The 20,471-nt window shown below is 48.6% G+C and overlaps 6 protein-coding genes and 1 non-coding gene across 7 annotated transcripts; 4 read left to right on the forward strand and 3 right to left on the reverse strand.

Moving 5' to 3' along the window:
* Window positions 1-832: 832 nt before the first annotated feature.
* On the forward strand, window positions 833-1,895 carry LTR64_003999 (uncharacterized protein; the record flags this gene model as incomplete). The annotated part of the gene is made up of 2 exons (XM_064898349.1): window positions 833-1,267; window positions 1,320-1,895. The coding sequence occupies 2 exons, from the start codon at window positions 833-835 to the stop codon at window positions 1,893-1,895; spliced, it is 1,011 nt and encodes a 336-aa protein (XP_064754306.1).
* A 2,798-nt stretch (window positions 1,896-4,693) lies between these two features.
* Window positions 4,694-4,775, reverse strand: LTR64_004000. The gene has a single exon. It is a non-coding gene; the product is annotated as a tRNA-Arg (tRNA).
* Window positions 4,776-5,950: 1,175 nt separating this feature from the next.
* LTR64_004001 (uncharacterized protein) lies at window positions 5,951-6,565 on the forward strand (the record flags this gene model as incomplete). The annotated part of the gene is made up of 1 exon (XM_064898350.1): window positions 5,951-6,565. The coding sequence occupies one exon, from the start codon at window positions 5,951-5,953 to the stop codon at window positions 6,563-6,565; it is 615 nt and encodes a 204-aa protein (XP_064754307.1).
* A 1,943-nt stretch (window positions 6,566-8,508) lies between these two features.
* Window positions 8,509-9,319, reverse strand: LTR64_004002 (uncharacterized protein; the record flags this gene model as incomplete). Its single annotated transcript, XM_064898351.1, is given in 2 exon segments — window positions 8,509-8,526; window positions 8,540-9,319. The coding sequence occupies 2 exon segments, from the start codon at window positions 9,317-9,319 to the stop codon at window positions 8,509-8,511; spliced, it is 798 nt and encodes a 265-aa protein (XP_064754308.1).
* A 1,138-nt stretch (window positions 9,320-10,457) lies between these two features.
* On the forward strand, window positions 10,458-11,835 carry LTR64_004003 (uncharacterized protein; the record flags this gene model as incomplete). The annotated part of the gene is made up of 3 exons (XM_064898352.1): window positions 10,458-10,993; window positions 11,037-11,399; window positions 11,490-11,835. The coding sequence occupies 3 exons, from the start codon at window positions 10,458-10,460 to the stop codon at window positions 11,833-11,835; spliced, it is 1,245 nt and encodes a 414-aa protein (XP_064754309.1).
* A 138-nt stretch (window positions 11,836-11,973) lies between these two features.
* LTR64_004004 (uncharacterized protein) lies at window positions 11,974-13,136 on the reverse strand (the record flags this gene model as incomplete). Its single annotated transcript, XM_064898353.1, has 3 exons — window positions 11,974-12,479; window positions 12,526-12,757; window positions 12,843-13,136. The coding sequence occupies 3 exons, from the start codon at window positions 13,134-13,136 to the stop codon at window positions 11,974-11,976; spliced, it is 1,032 nt and encodes a 343-aa protein (XP_064754310.1).
* Window positions 13,137-17,481: 4,345 nt separating this feature from the next.
* LTR64_004005 (uncharacterized protein) lies at window positions 17,482-18,854 on the forward strand (the record flags this gene model as incomplete). Its single annotated transcript, XM_064898354.1, has 2 exons — window positions 17,482-17,739; window positions 17,787-18,854. 2 exons carry the CDS (start codon window positions 17,482-17,484, stop codon window positions 18,852-18,854), a joined length of 1,326 nt encoding a protein of 441 aa, XP_064754311.1.
* Window positions 18,855-20,471: the final 1,617 nt, after the last annotated feature.

Genomic DNA, 20,471 nt, shown 5'->3' on the forward strand with positions numbered 1-20,471 from the left:
TTCGCCCAAACCGAAAGCTCTACGTCAAGGACTGCCACGAGGGTTTTGACAAACACTGTGTGATGTTCAACTTCCTGCATTTCACCATACATGTGGTTGGATACCAGGAATCCCGATGTGTGCACAATTTCTCCTTGCAACTTCGTCATGACATAACATCCAATCTTGGCTTTCGTGCAGCTGGGGTAAGCAAACACGCTCCTGTGCATCATACCTCCGATTCGCTGATTGAGAAGTCGGAAGATCGCGCAGACATTTTCGACATTATGACGAATGTAGGGTGACAAGCACATGTTGATGTCTTTGACCCGAAAGTCAACTTGGGAATATCGACGCGAGACCAGAGTACGACCACGAGGGTCAAACGAGTATACTTTCCCTTCTCGATACACAATGTAGCCAGATCAGTCGTTCGGTACCCACGTCTGAATCCTACAGATCGATCTCGAAGATTTACCATGACAATTCCCTGTTTGAGGTTTGCAGAGGGACAACTATCTTGCGATATGTGTTGGTTTCCGTCACTCGGGTAATGTCATGGGGGCAAGCTATGTGTCCAATGCGGAACAGCGGCTGAGACGTGCCACAATTGATGGAGCACGGCCACAGATTTTGTTTATGGTTCGTTCCTTGGAACCTTGCAAACTGTGCAGGTTGGGCGTTGGGCTATGATATCACACCTATGATGATGTTTGAGGAGGTTACGATGTGTACAAAATGACAGCTCGGTCTCAAACAATACTGCTTCTTCTCATTATCACCACTTTCAATAGTACCTAAATAGAATATCTACATCCACCAGACCTTTCCCGATCTATTCCCAAACTTCAAAATGGAGGCAGCACGAGCAGCAGTCAGCAAGATCACCAGTCGAACTGGTCACCGAACCGATGTCGACGAGGTTGTGAACCCCGCCGTTGTTCAGGAAGTTGTCAAGCCACATAGACACGAGGAGACTCAGGAGGCTATTGACCGAGAAGTTCACCAGCACCATTACCACACCACTGTCCAGCCTATCGCACATCGAGAGGTTGCACCTGAGAAGCACGTTCACAACGTCGTTCCTCAGATTGAGCGAGAGTTCAGACACGATAACGAGGCTGAGACCGCTCGACGAGTTTCCGCTGAGCTCAGCCAGTTCAAGAATACACAAACCGTCACAAACACAACCACTTCAACTCAAGCCGCCGCTGCTGTTGTCGGTGAGCACGTCCACCACCACGTCCACGAGACTGTCCAGCCAGTCATCCACAAGGAGACTATCCGAGTAAGTGTTCAATGCTATACCTACGATATCATTCATGCTAACTCATTGGTAGCCCGAGGTCGTCCACACCACCGTTCCTATTCACGAGGTTCATGTCGAGTCAGCTCAACACCATGGCCTATCTGCTCTGCCCATGAAGACTCTTGACGAGTTCCGAGCTGCAGGCGGTGTCCTTCAGGGAAGCAAGAGTCACACTCACGAAGAGTACGATGGTGCCCCACGACCATACAACGAGAAGTTGAAGACTACCATTGATAAGGTTCTTCCAGGTCACCACACCACTGGTACAACTGGCACAACAGGTGCTGGCCTGACCGGTGCAGGTCTGACTGGTACTCACTCAGGTACATCAGGCACTAGCTTGACCGGTACTCACTCAAGTGGACACCACACTGGTGCCCTTGGTGCAGGTGCTGCTGGTGCAGGTACTGCAGGTGCTCTTGGTACCACCGGTCGACACCGACGAGGCTCCAACAGCTCCAGTTCATCTGATGAAAGCCGTCGACGACCAGACTCCGGCTATTCAGGTGACCGTAGCACTCGATCAGGCAACAAGCCATCTTTGATGGATAAGTTGAACCCACGTGTTGACGCTAATGGTGACGGTCAGCCAGGCTTCATGAAATGAGCAATTCAGCCAAGTCGATGATTGTTAATTGTGTTTTTATACCCATTTACGAGTGACGTCTAAGACAAGCACGAAGGTGTTGTCGGTGTTCATAGCTTATAGTCATGCAAAATACCAATAAAAAAGTATTATATCAAAATTTATCGCTCAAATTTCCCTTTAGTACATGATTCTACAACTTAGCGGTTATTTCGACTTGTTATGCACGAGATATTTGAATCTGTTTTCCTCTCATACATTATCCTCACCGACCGAAACCAGCGAGTACTACTCCGGAGTACTACTTGTTGGTCTCGAAGATGGCGGGGCACGAAACGTTTCACCAGGATATGACGTATTCAACGCCCTTTCCCATCTTTTGTTGTACAGTACATAGAATTGGCCCCACATTGGTGTGACCTCATTTGCTCGGTGCTTGCAGTATGTAAAATACAGTACCACTATACCTTACCGATATCGTCAAATCGAGTTGAGCGCATTCATTGATGCAACGAATTGACTTGTTTTGTTTCTGGAGGACGCCAGAACAATGGTCGTGGGTGCCGGCCTCCTGCTCACCATATAGACGGTTCACTTTGTGACCTGTCAGAAAACTGTTAAGCCAACCTTGCTCGCATTGTCCATGGGATTAAACACGTGTAAGCAGCAAGAGTATACAGCAGGAGTGCTCTATCCGGAAACGTGGACATATCACACTGTAGCACGGTATTGTCGATAGACGAAGCGGACGTCCTACTACTGACTAACGCTAAGACCAGAGAATTTTATCGTGACGGCAACGACTTCAATCGACTGATCGTGCACGTCGCAACCGAATTCAAGAAAGGGTGGAAGAGAGTACTGTACGAGATCTATACACGAAGGCGGGACTATTCACCCTGTAAGTGCGAGATCTATAAAAGCACAATCATCAGAATATATCTGTCAACCAGTTCTGGTCAAAGTGATGTTGTCAGACAGATTGTCTGACCGAAGCGGTTGGCAACGTATCAGCGGCAGATATATTCGCCGAGACAATGCTCTCGAGGGAGGAAATAAAGACCCTGCCGCGAGGCATATAAATCTCGAGATACAGAGAGGCTCTATCGAATCTAGGATACGATATCACACCTGCTCGTGCCAGGCTTGATATAGAAGAGTTGTTTCCTCGTGGGAAGAGTATAAAGGTACGGGAGCGTTAGCTTATAAGTGCAGAGAAGCAACATGGAAGAGTAATTGCCGAACAATATGTAGGTAGTAAAACAACTCTGAATACTATGGGTGAGCGGTTAGCAGCATAGGTTCGTAATTAAGGAAGCGAGCCTATCTCATCGAAGCGTTGTGCGACATATTTCCAGCAAGAAGTTAAGACTAATAAGGTCGTGAAGAGGCCATGGGCAGTAGAAGAAGATAGTGCTTTGAAAGAGCTTATCAACCAAAGTGAAGGCAAGAAGTTGGCACAGCCGTATACACAAGTAGAGGCCGAGCTCGCCAGTCTGCGTGATGATTTAAGTGGTTTCGTGCCGTTCTCGACGCCGTCGTTAATGCTGCTTATGATGAGGTGATAGAAATGACTTTACGATAAGGTTAGAACGAGGTTGGAACGAGGTTGGAACGAGGTTGGAACGAGGTTGGAACGAGGTTAGAATAAGTTTAGAACGAGATTGGAACGAGGTTAGAACAAGTTTGGAACGAGATTAGAACGAGGTTGGAACAAGTTTGGAACGAGGTTGGAACAAGTTTAGAACGAGGTTAGAACAAGTTTGGAACGAGGTTAGAACGAATCTCGAAGCAGACGTCGATCTTCTCTTGATGGTTCATCTCAGCGTCGGCTACGTTTTTGTTGACATCGAACAGAATTTAATCTTCCTTTTTGTCCAGATGGGAACACCGACGCCTCGACGCGTAGGACATGCCCGATCGCAGCCCTTCTAAGGCGCTGCCGGCATATCCTTTGGTCGCACTCGTCGAACCCAGGATACCACATCACTGCCGTCGTAGACATCCACCTCCATTGAGTCGAAGTAAACAATCTATACTGCTTCCAAGATTGCCATCATGACAGCACGAAGGAAGAAGTCGTTGCGGTATTTCGTGGGGACGGACGTAACGAACGCGGTGATAAGGTCTTGGTCGAGCCTGTGCCCATGTTGGTATAGATACGGCACACTGGTGTAGCGACTTGCCAAATATGCCCACGTGTTCTGAAAGTTCTTTATATGATCTCCTACGCGGTTCGAAAGCGTCCTTATCGTCGGGGCCACTGTAACAATCATCCTCGAGGAAGACACTACATGTTTCGATGTCTCCCGTAAGGTCTTCCACAGGTGTTGCTGCCACCCGCTGTAGCTAGAGGCTCGCTTCCTGGGGATAGGGACAGCATCAATGAGTGTGTTAAGTTGAAATACTCGTTCGACTGGCACGGTATCTGGCCCTTCTCCAACTGCTTGTGAGAATTCGATACCAGACTCACTGATACCATCGAATCGACTTTCTCAGATGCACATAACTAGCGGCCTCGGGAGGACACCACAACGACGCTCATGAGGAACTGGTCGTTGTCCATGAGTTCATCGTTTTAGACATGTAATTGGTATGATGGTATTTGTCTATTGGTACAGAGAACAGCACTTTGGACCCCCTGAACCTCAGCACCGGCAAAGCACGTTGTCCTCAACATGAAGCATTATCACCTGCTAACGAAGCTTAGTAAAAGAGCGTCTCGGAGCTCCGGACTTCTTGTCGGGAAGGATTCCTGCCATTCGCTCAATTCTGAACAAAAAAATCATCAACCAGCCGGACAAAAAAGACTCGAATGGCACTCCGCCTGGGACTCGAACCCAGAGCCTCTAGATGGACTTCGTTTAGAAGTCTAGCGCGCTACCATTGCGCCAGCGGAGCTCAGCATGGCTCCCGAATCCATGGATTCATCTGTGTGGCCGTTGAGGAGCCAAAATGAAAATGTATAATATATGATGTCATACCAAGCCTGGCAGAAGCAATCTCCATCCCTGTTGTGCTATCGTTGATGCTGCGCAAGTGTTTGTTCCACCCGCGAACACCATTGAGATCTCTTCAAGACCTTTCAGTCAAACACAAGGCATCTGCGACCTTGGGCAGAACTCGGGCTGGTTGAGTGTCTGTACAGCACCTCATCTTCAAGAGTGAGCGAGAAGAGCCGAGTGAGCAGAGATAGTGGACGAGGTTCATCGAATTGATCAAGTTACTGATCCACGAAACAAGTCTGAAAGCAGTAGCGGCGTGAAGACGCTCCTTTGATCATGCTTGGACCATGAGATCCACAAGCACTTCGGCATTGAAGCCTGTGCAGAACAAGGAGGACGGCACAAGGCTTTGACCATGAGCTTAGTCTGCGGAATCAACAGCTACTATCCGAGGTCCTTGGACAGGCAGGCTGCGAAGCCCTGTTGAGATAGTCCCTTCGTGTTTCGTACAAGCTGTACGCTTGGTTCGGCTGCATCAGCAATGCCTAGGGAGTTTCGAATCGGATGGCATTTGAGCTGAGGACAAGATTGGTGGCACTCATGCTTGAAGCTGGGGTTACTCGCCTGACTGAGCGATAAGGTCTCTTCTCTGATTAGCGGTGAGCTGCTGGCAAGAGATACCTTCCTTGCTTCGAGGAAAAGCAATGCAGTGGTATAGTGAAGACATGGATTCTAGAAGGTATGGCTGGAATGGTATGTAGGCCACGAGTTTACGGGAAGTTAAGCGAGGCCCATCGTATAAGCAATACCTGTATCGTGTCTACGGGCCTGCCCCAAGGACAGCTGCAGTATTCATTCCAGATAAGACACGTCAAGACGGTATAGCACGCTATACTGCAGTAGACTCGAGTTTACTGTCCAGGCGGTTCAGGGGCAACCTGCTTAGCTAACACTACAGGGGTCGTGCCGCTAATTTGGACACTCGCGGCATGCGGAACTAAATTGAGAACCGCGAAATGATAGCGCAGCTCAATAATAACGGATACTCTTTTATTGACCAACTCACATTCACCATTCTCTTCTTGTTCTACTTCTTGTACGTTGTCTGTTTAACAACTAGCGCTCTTCATCATGTCCTGGTTTTCAAGTTTCGTCTCGAATTTCAAATTTCCACCACCAGCCGATTCTCTCAGACCACATCCTACTCAGGCGCAGCCTCATGAAAGACGGCTTCTTGAGGAGCCATCGTCCTTTACAAAGCCCATCGATTCCGAAGCAGCTGCTCCTACGGGCGACAGTTTACCTGCAGACTGTGCCAAGATACAAGAAGAAGGCCGTCGGCGCAACAAACTCATCATTGCAGCTGGTCTAGCTTTCTTTGGTCTCTCAATCATCACGACTCGACGATCTCTTAGCAGGAGGCGCATAGCATCGCAAGCAGCGTTTTTCAAGGACGCCCCTACAAACAATGCGGAGCAAGCGAAGAATGTCAGTGGTGCGCTCGAAGCAGTGGAAGCGCTGAATATAGCGACAATAAATGTGCTGAGTGTGGCTATGTTGGCTACAGGAGGAACATTGTGGTATCTCGATATTAATAGTTTGGCGGATGCAAGGAAGATGATAAGAGGTGGATTGGGCGTTGATGGAAAGGGTATGACTGAAGATGAGGCCAATGAAGAGATTGAAGAAGCTATTGCGAGCATACTTGCGCGAAAGGACTCGAAAGATACTACAAGAAGAACATGAGCTCGACAAGGATTGACCTTCAAATGCGCATCTCACTTGAAAAAGGGATTCGGCTGATACGAGTACCTATTGTGATTAACGGCCGTCCTCCCCGAACTTGTCAAAGGCACTTGATCGGTCTCGATTTGTTCTGGCTCGCAGCTGGGCACCCGTAACTCTCCTCTCGATATCTCCAACGCCGATATGAATGGCAGAACGAGCATCAACATAGCCAATAGTTGCCCGAAAGTCCACGTCTTTTCGTTCTCGTCAGATAGTTGAACGCTGGGTGTGCCAAAGGCTTGAGAGATGACCACTACTCTTGTAGTTGCTGCAATCGCAGTAGCAAAAAGCACAAGCAAGCTCAAAACCTGGACAAATCGACCCCAAACCTGCTTCCTTAGGTGGAGGTACCAAGTACCCAGTATGAATAGGATCGTGCTGGACGCTATTACTGCAATGGTTCCAGCCACTGCAAGTGGGTTATTGCCCTTTTCTTCCGGCTCTTTCGCATAATCTTCCCAAATACAACCGACAGGCAACGTGGAGGGCAAAGACTTCAAGTTGACCTCGAAAATGAAGACACCGAAAATGATAGTCAAGCAAAGACTCACAAACATTGCAGCCTGTCTCAGCCATCTCAACATCCAATCTCTCTTGAAGTCTTGGACGAGCGCCAGAAGTGCAGCAAAATTTGTTGCTGTACTTAGCAGGCTCAGCATCCAGATGATGAAGAAGTGGTATGCGACCAGGTCGTGAATTCTTGCTATACCGAGAGCTTGAATGGCTATGCCTTGCACCGGTTGTTGATCAGACAGGCCAGAGAGGAGTTTGCGAGATATTGTTCGTGGGGAGGACGCCATAAAGGCCTCGGACACAACAATGTAGGAGGAGAGAAGGAGAGCAAGTGTAGCGGTCATGATGAAAGCTAGCAGGATTCCAGTTCCTGCTATGCCTGCGTCTGAGGAAGTTGTTGCAGGTGCGACTGAACAGTCCATTGTATTATTGAAACCAGACATGTTTTCGAGCTGCGAGTGACTCCGTGGATTGCCTTTGCTGTCCTCCTCAGATCGAGACACTAAGGACAGCTTCCTTGAGGCACACAGAATGGTCGTTCGGTCTCTTGCTACGGGTGCGCACCAAATCACGTACAGATTCTAGCAGCGAAGTTAGACACTGGTCTGTGCGGCAGGGGCTGTGCATTGTCCAGGACTGGCCGCCCGTTACAATACTGCATTGCACTTGACAAGAATAGTAAAGAAATTTATTTATTGTCACGACAAGAAGATCGTTCTGCTGGCGACTATCTAGCGGCCAACGAGCTGTCGGAACCTTTGTCGCAACCTTTGATTTGAAACCGTGCTTGGGAAACAGCCCTGATAGTGGATCACGGAGCGTGGCTAGGTAGCTTAAACGTGGCTCGCGATCGACACCAAATTTCTTTATTGCTACTCACCACTACAATTCATCACCACTGCAACGAGCTGATCCGTCAAGGCTGATAAATTCAGTCGCATTCAATGTTCCGAGCTCGAAATACTAGCAATTAAAACCTATACTTCCACTTCCATCACAACGCAGCTCAATCGCCTTGTCAATATCTGGAAACTCAACACCCCTCCAAGCATATTCCTCCTTATTGCCTCTCCGGTCGTGTTCCAAACCATTACCTCTAACACCAATACTGCCGCTCCCACCAACGCTAGCATGAACTAGTCCAATCCACTCTCGAGGATAGTATGCGAACACGGACGATGAGCCTGTACAATGATGCCTTGCCTGACAGGCACTGATGATGGCACCTGACGAGGGGTCAGTATAGCCAGTTGTAATGTGGATGTTCTGCGAGCCACTACTGGATCGTGTCGAGAGGAAACTTCTCAGATCTGTTGCAGCAGATTTGAGCGTCCTTGACCTGCTCTCAGTAGTTGCAAGTCGCAGACCTATGCTCCCGGAGCTTGTGCTTATCCTGGTTTCTGAGCCTGGAGTAAGTACGAGTTGAGCATTGACGCTACCACTCGACGTCTCGATCGTTGTATGAATGACTCGCGCGCCACGTGGGACTTGTTCAACTTCTGGATCTTGCTGCTGTGGTAAGGGGAAGCCATCTTGACCCGCCTGTTTCCTGGGATCATCGCTGCTTGGTATTGGTGGCTGCTCGATGGTCCGGACCTCATCCTGACGTTGTCGTGCCCACCCAAATAGAAAACTCAATGGTCCAGGACCTCTAGGACCACAACTGGAATTTTGCCGAGATCCCCAACGAGATTGTGCAACGTCGTACTGCTTGTCTGTAACGTTGATGCTTCCAGATGTGCTCTTGAGCTTCAATGTAGCTGGATATGGTCCTGGCATCACATCGATACTGATGCCAATGCTTCCACTGGTTGTGCTGAGATCCAGGCTATCGTGTAAGGTGAATGTTCCATGGATGGGTTGACTGGTCTCGTGACGCTCATAATGCTTGCCTGGAGCGAAAGGAGGTCTTATCGGAATTTGGGGTTCGCCTTGGACTCGCACCTCGGAGCTACCAGCAGGCACAAGCTCCTGCCGCCCTGAAAGTGAGACATGCCGGTCATTTCCGAGTGATTGTGATTCTGCACCTAACGGTATCGACGCTCGTGTCGAGTATGAAGCCTCTGAAGCCGGAGGCGTGTATATCGTGTTCCGGTCACTGGTAGCAAGTTCATACGTCGGAGGTGCATCCTCTGGCGTGGCATACGTGCTTGCTGACGGATCACCATTACTGACGACCGAGACAGTATCACGACCCATGCTTGCCTCGTCGGACCTTGAAGGTACGTATCTATCAGCCCAAGACGATTCTGAAGCCAGTTGTTGTGCTAATACTGCAGATTGCTGGGTAGATTTACTGCTTGATGGTACTGATGTGTCTTGGTCGCTGATACCTGTCTGCGCAAGGTAATCTGCAACATCACGATTGCGCTTTTCTATAGTACTTCGGACCATGTTTAGAGTTGTCGCTGGAACTGTGCTGCCTAAAAAGAACAACGTAGTATCCAGAGATGAGCACAGAGGTAGACGATATGTTCAGCTATGGTGTTGCCCTGGAGGTGGGGCATCCTGGATGTGGCTTGGAGAAGGTTTCAGGCACCAGGATTTTGGCACAGCGAAGCTCCGAGCTCCATCACTTGTCAAAACACTTTGCTCCACCTCACTCGAACGATATCTGTTGGAAAGGACGACTTTACTGGCAGGTTACCGAACACGTTGGTGGTGTGACCCTACCCATACTACTGATACGAATGTAGATTCTTGCCGTACTTGGCCTGCTCTGCTCGATGGCTTATCATGAGGCCCCTTACAGATGAGGTAATGAACAATGTCCTTTTCTTTGACACGGTCTGAGGCTATAATATTCTGCGGAACCAGAAGTCTGCAATTGAAGTCTTTGGGCGAAAGAGAAACGGCACTGCATATTTGAGTACAGCAGTACTGTAGCTCATGCAGAAAATGCATTGACTCATTAGCAAGGCATTGACAGTGTCAGTCTTCGGCTTCGAGATAAGAAACCTGCGATATTGTTGCAACCATCCTACCGAGCGTCACACGAGGAGGACCATTAAGTCTTCCCACGACGACTTCATTACAGACTCTGGCAGTTAGACTCGAAACTCGAACCCTCTTCGTGACGTGAAGGCACTTTATGAGCAACCGTATCTTTGGCCGAGCTTCCAGTGGAGACTAAACCGTTTTCGAAAAGAGCCACTTATTCGAGCATTCGATTTCATGATCCTCTTCCTTGTGACTTTGGCATCAGTATAGCTATTTCGCAATTCTTCGGAGGCAACAAAAATGCTCTTGAGGTATAAAACAGTCCTTCTGGACACAATGTCGGTTGACCTGGGTTTCTCTCAATGCTTTTCCACTTGGCTAGCTTATACACTGGAACATGAAAGTTATCATCATCGGCGGTGGCCTCAGCGGCCTTAGCTCAGCCCTCGCTCTACGCAAGTACATCACAAACCATCCTCTTGAGATCAAAGTCTACGACAAGCCCGATCACGCAGAGTCCTCGCAACGTCGTCGGAAGCTAGGAGCTGGGCTGGGACTTCAATCAAATGGCTTGCGTGTCCTCGACGACTTGAACACCGGGCTCAGAGAAAAGGTCTACAATGCTGGCTTCCCTTGCGACCATTTCATATGGAAGACATCGAGCGACTTCGCCCTGGGACGCGAATACGTCGACGTTTTGCCTATTTCACGCCCATTTCTCGTTGATTGTCTCATGCAATGTCTGCCTGAAGACATGATTGTGTACAAGACGATATCAAGGGTCAAAGCACGAGATGGAGCTAGACCAGTCGTTAATTTCGAGGACGGGAGTCCTCCAGAAGTAGCAGATCTCGTCGTCGGCGCTGATGGTGTAGGCAGTATAGTCAGGAAAGAAATGTTCGCCAACGGTGAAGCTTACGATGCCCAGTACTCGTAAGGCCTTCTCCCTTCAAAGTTCCTCTGCTGACTGTCATAGCGGGATGTCGGCTGTTGGAGGAGTACTCGATCTGGCCATACCCCAGCATCTAATTGACGATCCAAGCATGATCTTCGTCATGGGTTCAGGCGGCAACTTCGGCTATACTGGCTTGACACAATCGGACAAGAACAAGTTGCTATTTTGGTCCATCTTCAAGACGCCTCTTCTGAAACGTGGACTTGACCACGACTATGACCTCCTTCACGAGGAGCTTCGAGAGCGTCACCGTGGTTGGACCGACCCTCTGATTGACAAATGCATTGAAAAGGCTGCTATTGACAACGTTTATCCCGTCTTTGTGATGCCGGCGTTGCCGTACTGGGGCAAGAACGGATGCGTATTGGTAGGCGACGCTGCGCAGTAAGTGCCATTCACGCTTCGTACTTGCACAACCCATTCCCACTTTCCAAAAATCATTAATTGTTGCGAGGCTGGAGCTAATCAATACAGTGCTCTGCCTCCCAGAAGCGGACAAGGTTCCAGCCAAGCTTTCGAGGATGGACAGACGTTGGCGCTCCTGGTAGCTGGCTACTTGGAACGACATGATACGACGTTAGCTATCGACAAGTCTATCGCTAGCTTGTACAACCTACGACATGCAAGGATTGACACGATCAGGACAAGGGCATTGGCGTGGGCTGATCCTGACATGCCGATGCCTCAATGGAAATTGTACGCGTTGTACGCGTTTATATTCATTATGGTTAGAGTCAACAACCTGACGAGCCACTTCCAAAGTATTGACAAGTGGGATGCAAGAGTTGAGGTCAAGAAGCACTTCTCGGGTGCGCAATGATTACAAAGATGAGCCTGAGTATACCTGTGTATGAACGTTCACCGAAGCGGTCACTGTTCTTGATCTGGTTGTGTTGCGACAAATTTCCGGCCTAGAACACATATACGTACTCCACCGCCGTATGAATCTCCACCACACCTATGCCTCAGTCTTCACGGTCTGCCCACCTTGGTGAATCACAGACAGTTCCGCTCCACTGGATTGTGCCTCAATCAAAGGACCACCAATACCATCGCTTAACCAGTATCTGTTCTTCTGATCTTTTCCTTGCACAATCCCTTTGATGTCAAAAGGATCAAACAGAGTCCATAGAAAATGCCTCTTGTCAACCATGCCTGGACCCTCAAGCTCTGTTTTCCCGTCCATGGCAAGGTAAATCTTATGGTTCGCTGGAAGGTATTTTGCAGGTGGATAGATATTCATCAGATAGGTATTAACAACCATCGGCACAAACTCGAAGACCCACAATGGCCACTCTTTGCCGTTCGCTAGCGAATGCCATGGGTAGAAGAATGCGGCTGTTCGAAAGCAGTTTCGCAGGAGAATCAGAAGGTTGGAGGCGTAGAGCTCGTACATGATGACCTTTAATTTGTAGTTGAAGACACCTGCTTTGACTGCTCGATAGTGGAAGTGGATGTTCAGTGCTGTTGAGGTCAGTAAAGCTTTTCCTTTGTCCAAAGCTGTACATACCCATGAAGGCCAAGAACATCCCCATCAACAGGAACAGAGAGATCTTGACCAGATCAAGCCCGGCTTTGATTGCAGATGGTTCTGCTCTGGCGTTGGCTACCCTCACCACTCCATTCGCTGCGACGACATCTGCCGCTGCATCAAGGGCAACAAATGTAGTCCATACCCGGCCGGGGTGGATCAAGGATAGGTAGGGCAGGTAGTAGAGAGCTCGGCCGAAGATGAAATAGTTCTGCCGTCATGTAAGCAACAATACTCTTGTTTGGCATTGCTGGACCCGATAGTCGAGCCACTTGTAATGGCATGGAGTCACTCACAGCACCATTGTAGACAGGTGGTGCTATGAAAAGTAGCACTTGCGATGCGATGAAGACGCCTAGGTTGTCGGTGTTGTAGCTGCCATATTCGCGGAGGGTAAATCCAGCTGTGAATAGAAAGGCAGCCCATGGTAGGAGGAAGCCGATCCGGTACGATCGATACTTGAGATTGTTCTGCCAGATGTGACCGGTCCCAGAGATCGTGAATAGTATGGCAAATGCAATTGACGCTCCATGGGCAGGCTGGTAGATATAAAAATTACTTACACCTGGTGGACGTGCTTGTCCAGGCATGTCGGCTAATTGAGTTTGATGCCCACATGTGCTAGTATCTGAGAGTTTGGTCAGTGAGCTACGTATATCAAGAGGATCAGCAGCTCATCATATATTTCGCAACACTGCAGCACAGGCACGCGAAGCCTGTCCATCCTTCAAGGCATTCTTTATTTGACATCTTGCAACTCGTATCCGAATTCGCCTGTTAGTGCTGGCTTGCGGTAATGGCAGGTGTGAAGCTCATGCATATGGAGCGGCTAGGGATACCGAGAAAACGTAGGGGTCGTCTTGGATGCCCCTGGTACTTAGCTGCCAGGCAGCACAGTTTCCAAAATTCGCTTCGGTTCGAGAACACGCAGCCAAGGCGCTGCTCGAGAGTGCAAACATATCCTCCTCACGGCAAGGCTGTCTCTGATACAGACTGACCATAAATAGAGGATTTCGAGGGAGATAAACGAATACGTGGAGAGTATGGGGAAATAGTAAATAGAAATACCTGCATGGCACCCTCCGAAAAAGTTGCCTGATCAGGGTGTGAGCTCACACGTTCAAGTCGGCTATTGCCGCACTTCACTAGCTTGCATATGGTTAGTGGGAAAGGCAGGCGGTTTTCTGCTTTCTCTGTCGAATAAAAAAAGACTTGACGAGTTAACTTGAAGCTGCTGCTCTGATTGTGTTGGCCTAGAGGTAGGGCGAGATGAATACCTTGGACCCTCCTCTGCTACCTCGTCCCTGTAACAGCTTGTTGAGTTCCGCTTCAAAAACACTCTCGTAGTCTTTCTGGTTGTCCGGACGCACGCGACCTTCAGCACCACCTTCAAAACGTACTTTTAAAAGTCTTGTTGCTGGAGGCTCAATCTGGGCTATTTGAGCCACACATGCAACATCGAATAGCTTCTGTGCAGTATCGCACTCTTCATATGGGTATGACCCACATACCTGGCCTGCACGGTCCTGAAAAATGCAAGTCACATCTATAGCTCCAGGTGTCTGGTACTGAAGAGAAGACTTGGTGCTCGTGTGGTCGTCCAATTGACGCAGAGATTTTCGGGTTTGTGAACTTCCAGCAGGATAAGCCCCTGGAGATGGATTCGATGATTGAGTATTAGTACTAGGGCGTCCTCCCAGGGCTCGTGCTGTCGCAGAACTAGCTGTCTCTAATGGAACTTTGCCCTGATACAGCTTCTGCCTCTTCACATTCCCAGAAAGACCGGATGTCAGGATCTGCGAAACCTGGTGCCAAGGGTCGCTGCTGGGCGAAGCTTCGAGTCTGCTCAAGGCATCGCCTGCCATTGACGCCGCAGAACGCTTGCTGTCGGGTCGAATATCTTCAAGATATCGTATCACAGTTCTCGGTTCCTGTTCAACTCCTTGAGGGACCCATGTTGACCATAGTACAGGCTTACAGGCTCTGCCGTTCATCAGCTCCGGACTTGAATTATTGTAAACCTTGAATTTGCAGATGGCAGGTGTGAGCAAGTCACCTGGCTCTTCTGCCGGCAGCCACACAACGAAAAATTGCCGAGAACTACCGTACAGATATCTTGCTGCAGGGATTTCCCGCTTCGTTTCCCCGTCCGCGAAGAAAACCGCTCTACCCAGATCGAACTTACAGGATTTAGTAGTCGGCCAGATATTGGCAGCTACAGTAGATTCAAATTGTGCAGAATATTTCTCGATGAGTTTAACGATAGTCTCTGGACACTGTCTCTCGGATAGCAAGTCATTGCTGTCTAGCCATTTGATTCTGTCTCGTACAGAAGCAGAGCTCGGTCTTGGTAAATTGCAGCTTTTACGAACATTGATTGATGTTGCTCTTCGCGGATGAGTCACTGTGACTATTTTGTCGCTTGCGCGGTACTGCGCAATCATCTCACCGTAGTTCTTAAATTTGGATCTTTCAAAGTAGACACACTCGTCAGATTTTGTACATCTCTGACAATACGGTAGTCCTCTGTTGCATGATTGATGTCCTATCATGCATTTTATGCACGAACTGTAAGTTTCTTCATCAGCATGGGCTTGGTCATAACGTTCCTTGTCCAGGGAATGCTGGAGTTTTGGTCTGACTAGGCCTGTTGCATGAGCTGAAGTAGTATATGAAGGAGTATAAGAAGCAGTCTTAGTTTTAGAGAGATCAGATGTCAAGAAGAATTTCGCGTCCGCAGTAGCCAGCTGATCATTGTCGCTCTCGCTAGTGGTCGAACTGTAGTCTGGATGTTCGTCAAGTCTAGATTTCGTCGTGAAAAAGGCTTTGTTGTCGGGCTTCGCGAGCTGCTTGGCTAGATTCGACAGATTAGCTTGCCATTCACAGCTTCAGAGATAATTTGAGGTTTGCTGGTGTACCTGTATATATAGTGATGATATCCTCCACCTCCGATTCTGACTCCTCCAATGCATGACCATGAGACAATTTCTTGTCGGTACTTGTCTCATTGCTAGCATCAGCTAGGTGAAGGTCAACGTCGGGAGTCGACTCGATCGTCTTTTCCAAAATACCTGGAGAGTCGGTACTTATGATCGCTTTTGGGTCGACGGTTGAGTCATCCTGGATTTGTTGTGATATGGTCGAAGCAGAATCATAGTTGTTTTGTGGTGCATCCATCGAGAGCTGGTCAAAGGTTCACTACATTTGTCACTTGTGAACAGCCTATGCTCACATAGCCGATCTTCAAGAACTTAGATCTGTTCTTGTTTCTCGGGGATCCCGACAATTATGAGAAAGGTGCAAAACGATCAACAAATCAATGAACAAATCAGGATTAACAAAAGTCACTGAGAGCCTTCCAAGAACCGATGGCTTCCACCTCTTCAGGCGACGCGACGCGTCTTCGAGACTGCATAAAGTGGAGTCGAAGCTCTGTAGCAAGAGTACTAAGACCCAACTCTCTTGTAAACTCCGCAACATCACACATCTGAGGAAAATGACGGGAAGTCTATGAGGAGCTTGCTCTATTGTCTCAAATGATCTCTGCATAATATTTGCGCTGTTACACTATGGGAAACATTGTAGGCCTGCTGCTTGTCTCCAGCTACAAGACCGTCACATGCACAACAATCGCGATGACGAGTGAAGATACAGCCATATGCCATGAGGTCAAAATGGCAGCGATGTTCTCGCAATGTCGCGATCGGAGTGATTTCGCACGCTTCTTAAATGCTGCTAAATTCCAAATATGCGTCCGACCCTCGTCCTCAAGGACTTCCATGCCCTCAACGAGCTGAGGACAAATGCATCCTTCGAGCACAAGACAGCCGCCACCACTGAGACCTCGGGAGAAAATTTCTGCACACTCCAAGTGTAGTCTCCTCCGTCGCAAGAAACGAATGACTTCTGGATTAGAAACAAACTCTCTATCCGATGACCACCTGCATTTTGAGGCAGTCGGGAGCGGCAGACGTTGAGTTGTGCGATCGATAAGCCAGTCGACCCTAGCAGTCTTTGAGGTGCGGATGCAAGGGTGATTGTAGAATTTTGGGTGAGTCAAAGTGAGTGACAATAGGTCTGGATAAGGAAGTTTCGCGGTTATAAGCAGATGGATTTCTGTCGGTAGATCAAGGAAGGCCACGTTTGGTAAATGTGATGTTGAATCTTGCTGATATTGTTCGCAAACCATATCGGTGATTGAAACCTGAGGCCGAGGTGCACACTGTGACAAAGCAGGCGAAAGACTTCCTATTTTATGAGTATTTAGGGTGAGAACCAGTCGTTGGAAAGAACTCGCTGTGAAGCTCAACAAAGGGACAAAGCAGAAAAATGTGCCTGTGAGTTGGACTGTAGGTCTATTTCAGATCTCTATATACTCACTCATGAGCTCCAGATAGCTGCTGCCTTGTAGTCACTAAGAAGTGAACAGATCGTTATGAATGTGCAGTATCCGAGCTGACTCTGGAGGAAGGCGCAGCAGAAGGCATCGACAGCCACAAGTCGAAGCTAATCCAATCTCACCCTGGCCGGAATACCTACTGCCTCTGTGTTAAGAGGAAGCTGTAAGCAACAGACGCAAGCCTCCCTGATCATTTCGTAGAATTTGATTGAGACATGATGAAACTGAAGAGTCCCTGGTGTTTATTGCTCAAGACTGCTTAGAAATGAACACTGTACGAGACGATTCGGGCCGAGGTCTTGGTGTGCTTCGGACGTGCGCGAGGCATCCAAACAGACTGGATGCTACTGAGCAAACAAGAGCATGACAGATTGTGAGCAAAAGGTGCCATGAAATTTATTTTCCTGATACCACTGAAAGCCCTCAGGCTCCGGCTCTCGAGAGCGGCCGTTTGCTATTAATTTTATTTGTGTTTTGGCCCGATAGCATATTTGTACAGCGACCAGTAGAAATGCTTGTCAACTGTTGTTGTCACCATGGCTCAATCCGAGCAGAATTTACAAGTTCCTCAAGAAGCCCCGGCTTCACCTGCGAGCGATCATAACCCGACAAGCCCGAGTCGCGTGCCCAGAGCTCCACCGAAACCTGCTTCAGTGAAGATCAACGTCGAGGGCGCATTCATAGTCAACGACGAGACTGCGACCAGAAATGGCGGGAGCGAGTTCGTCCATTGGGAGCAGAAGGACATCCGGCTGCCTCACCATACAGACGTTGTGAGCCATGTCGCTGTGGATGTAAGTGTGTCCATTGAGCCGAAGCACTTCGAGCTGACCTGTGGCAGATAGGAGGTTCTCTGGCAAAGCTCGTCTATTTTTCTCGCGAACCTGCTTCACACATAGTCGGTGGGCGCCTGAACTTCCTCAATTTCGAAACCGATCGAATCGACGAATGTATTGCCTTTATACAAAACCTAAAAGACAAGCAATCCAAGCTCAATGGCTCGAGACCTGCAGATCTGTGTATTATGGCTACTGGAGGTGGAGCTTTTAGGTTCTACGACAAGATGAAGGACGTCTTACAGGTCAATGTGGTGCGTGAAGATGAGATGGACTGTTTGATAATAGGCCTGGACTTCTTCATTACCGAAATACCACGAGAAGTCTTTGCCTTCAGCGAGACGGAGCCAATGAACTTTGTACAGCCAAAAGCTGATATATATCCCTACTTACTGGTCAACATAGGCTCCGGCGTGTCCATGATCAAGGTGTCTGGCCCTAGACAATTTCAGCGCGTAGGAGGCACGTCGTTGGGCGGTGGAACATTTTGGGGTATACTGTCTCTGCTCACCGGAGCACGAACCTTCGACGAGATGCTCGCGATGGCGGATCGTGGTGACAATGCAGGTGTTGATTTATTGGTTGGAGATATTTATGGGACTGGATACGGCGCCAACACAAATATAACTGGCTTGAAGAGCACCACAATAGCTAGCACTTTCGGCAAAGTGTTCAAGAAGAAGAGAGCTGCTGAAAGAAATGCAGAGGACGGCGAGGGATTGGCAAAGGAGAATCCAGAAGAGCTAAACGGTTTCTGCATCGAGGACATGAGCAGGAGTCTACTCTTTGCGATTTCCAATAATATCGGTCAAATTGCCTATCTACAATCAGAGAAGCACGCCTTGAAGCACATCTACTTTGGTGGTTCTTTCATCAGAGGACACGCGCAGACCATGAATACCTTGTCTTATGCCATCAAGTTCTGGTCAAAAGGAGAAAAGCAGGCGTATTTCCTGAGGCATGAGGGCTACCTAGGAGCAGTCGGCGCCTTCCTAAAACGTCAGCCTAGGAATTGGGGAAGGAGAAACTCGATGGAAGAAATTGGTCTGTCAAAAATGATCTCGAGAGAGTGATTGGAGTGTGCATCAATTGAGTGAAGCCAGAAGCCAATATCGATAATACAAGCATTTCGCTAGGAGCAAACACCAGTAATGGGCAGCACAAAGAGGGCTACGGACAACATCCCATCAACACAACTCCACGAATACACGATCGACGGTTTTTGCTCTTATATAACCTACCACTGCCACACAGACTAATCCTCAAGGTTCAGTAAACATGAACAGCTCAAGCTAACGTTACGCTTTCACGCACACTATCTTTGACTTTTGCAGCTTGTTGAGGTCCAGATAGACGCATGCGGCCTCTGGTCCGATTGAAAACATGGACGCCAAGTAATGCATCAATCGGCTCGAAATGCCACAAGGTGGCCTCTCAAGTGAAGGTCGCCCACAAGCAATCATGTCTGAATCCCAAATACTATTGTCGTCAGCCTCCTAAATGATTCGAAAGTTAAACGACTTTTCACCACCAATCTGATCGTACAAACCATGGAGAGGAGCTGCAGAGCTCAGTCGACGCCATCGATGAAACCAGCAAAGCCGAAGAAGAAGGTCATACTAAGGTCCATTGTCTTTAACGATGGGGACTACTCTTTGCGCGCCTTCCCTCCATATCTTAGACGTGCACTTGAGCACCACTGCAAGAGGATACAGAAACCTATTCCCAGCTGTGCTTCACTATTTCGCGAAGCAGGAGGTATTCACATGACAAACGGTAAGCAATCGCTGTTTCGAGCTACGGATACAGACGAGCAGCTATTGGCTGCACGATACAAGTACGGCTCGCGTCATCAGATAATTATTGTCAAAGGGAGCAACAACAATATCAGCGAAAACAGACAGGCAGTCGTAGTTGTGTTTATCCCTGGCAGGAATTCTGTCAATCCTAATACCAACGACATAGTCAAACGTGCCATACAGGGGTTCAAAGAACAAGAACAAGCACGAATGCCTACGCGAACCACGAAGAGCAGAGACGGACCTCCAGCGTTGACTTCCATACCTACAACCAGAGCTGCACCTGAGCTCCACCGCACCGATCCAACCTTGGAACCCTGCATTGCAAACGAGGAACTACCTTTCCTGCCAACGCCGCCCTGATCGACACCGAGCGCCCCTCCCATGCCTCCACCCATCGAGCAAAAGACTACCTTCCTCTTTAAACGATCGCCACAATCTGAGACGATACGCAGCAGGACAGTCGACATCTGCAATACCGTCCAACACCTGTTTGCTCACGCAAAAGTTGCAGGTATCGCCGAGAACAGGTCTGCCACGCTAGTGCTCTCTGTTAACCTGCCAGACAGGCAGCACAGTACGACTCTGGTCAAGGGCGACAGGGACGATTCCGCAACATTCGAGGACTTTGTTGGCAAGGTACAGGGAATATCGAAGGAAATTTTGGTCTCGCCAGACATCGATGAGTAAATCTTTTTCCGAGTTGTGGAGTTATTGTCATATTTTGAGGTTGAGTTTGTTGACGAACATGCGTGGTTGTATGAGAACTTGTAGGCATTTCGGCAGTTGTCAGCCGCCGCGGATGCAACTATGAGTATATTGCTAAATCACACAATTCTTTCGTTGTCGCTTTTTTCGCTGAATAAAAACGCATATCCAGACATATCGCCG

Source organism: Lithohypha guttulata (genome assembly GCF_036872675.1).
Source record: "Lithohypha guttulata strain CCFEE 5908 chromosome Unknown scaffold_3, whole genome shotgun sequence".
NCBI classification, from domain to species: Eukaryota; Fungi; Ascomycota; class Eurotiomycetes; order Chaetothyriales; family Trichomeriaceae; genus Lithohypha; species Lithohypha guttulata.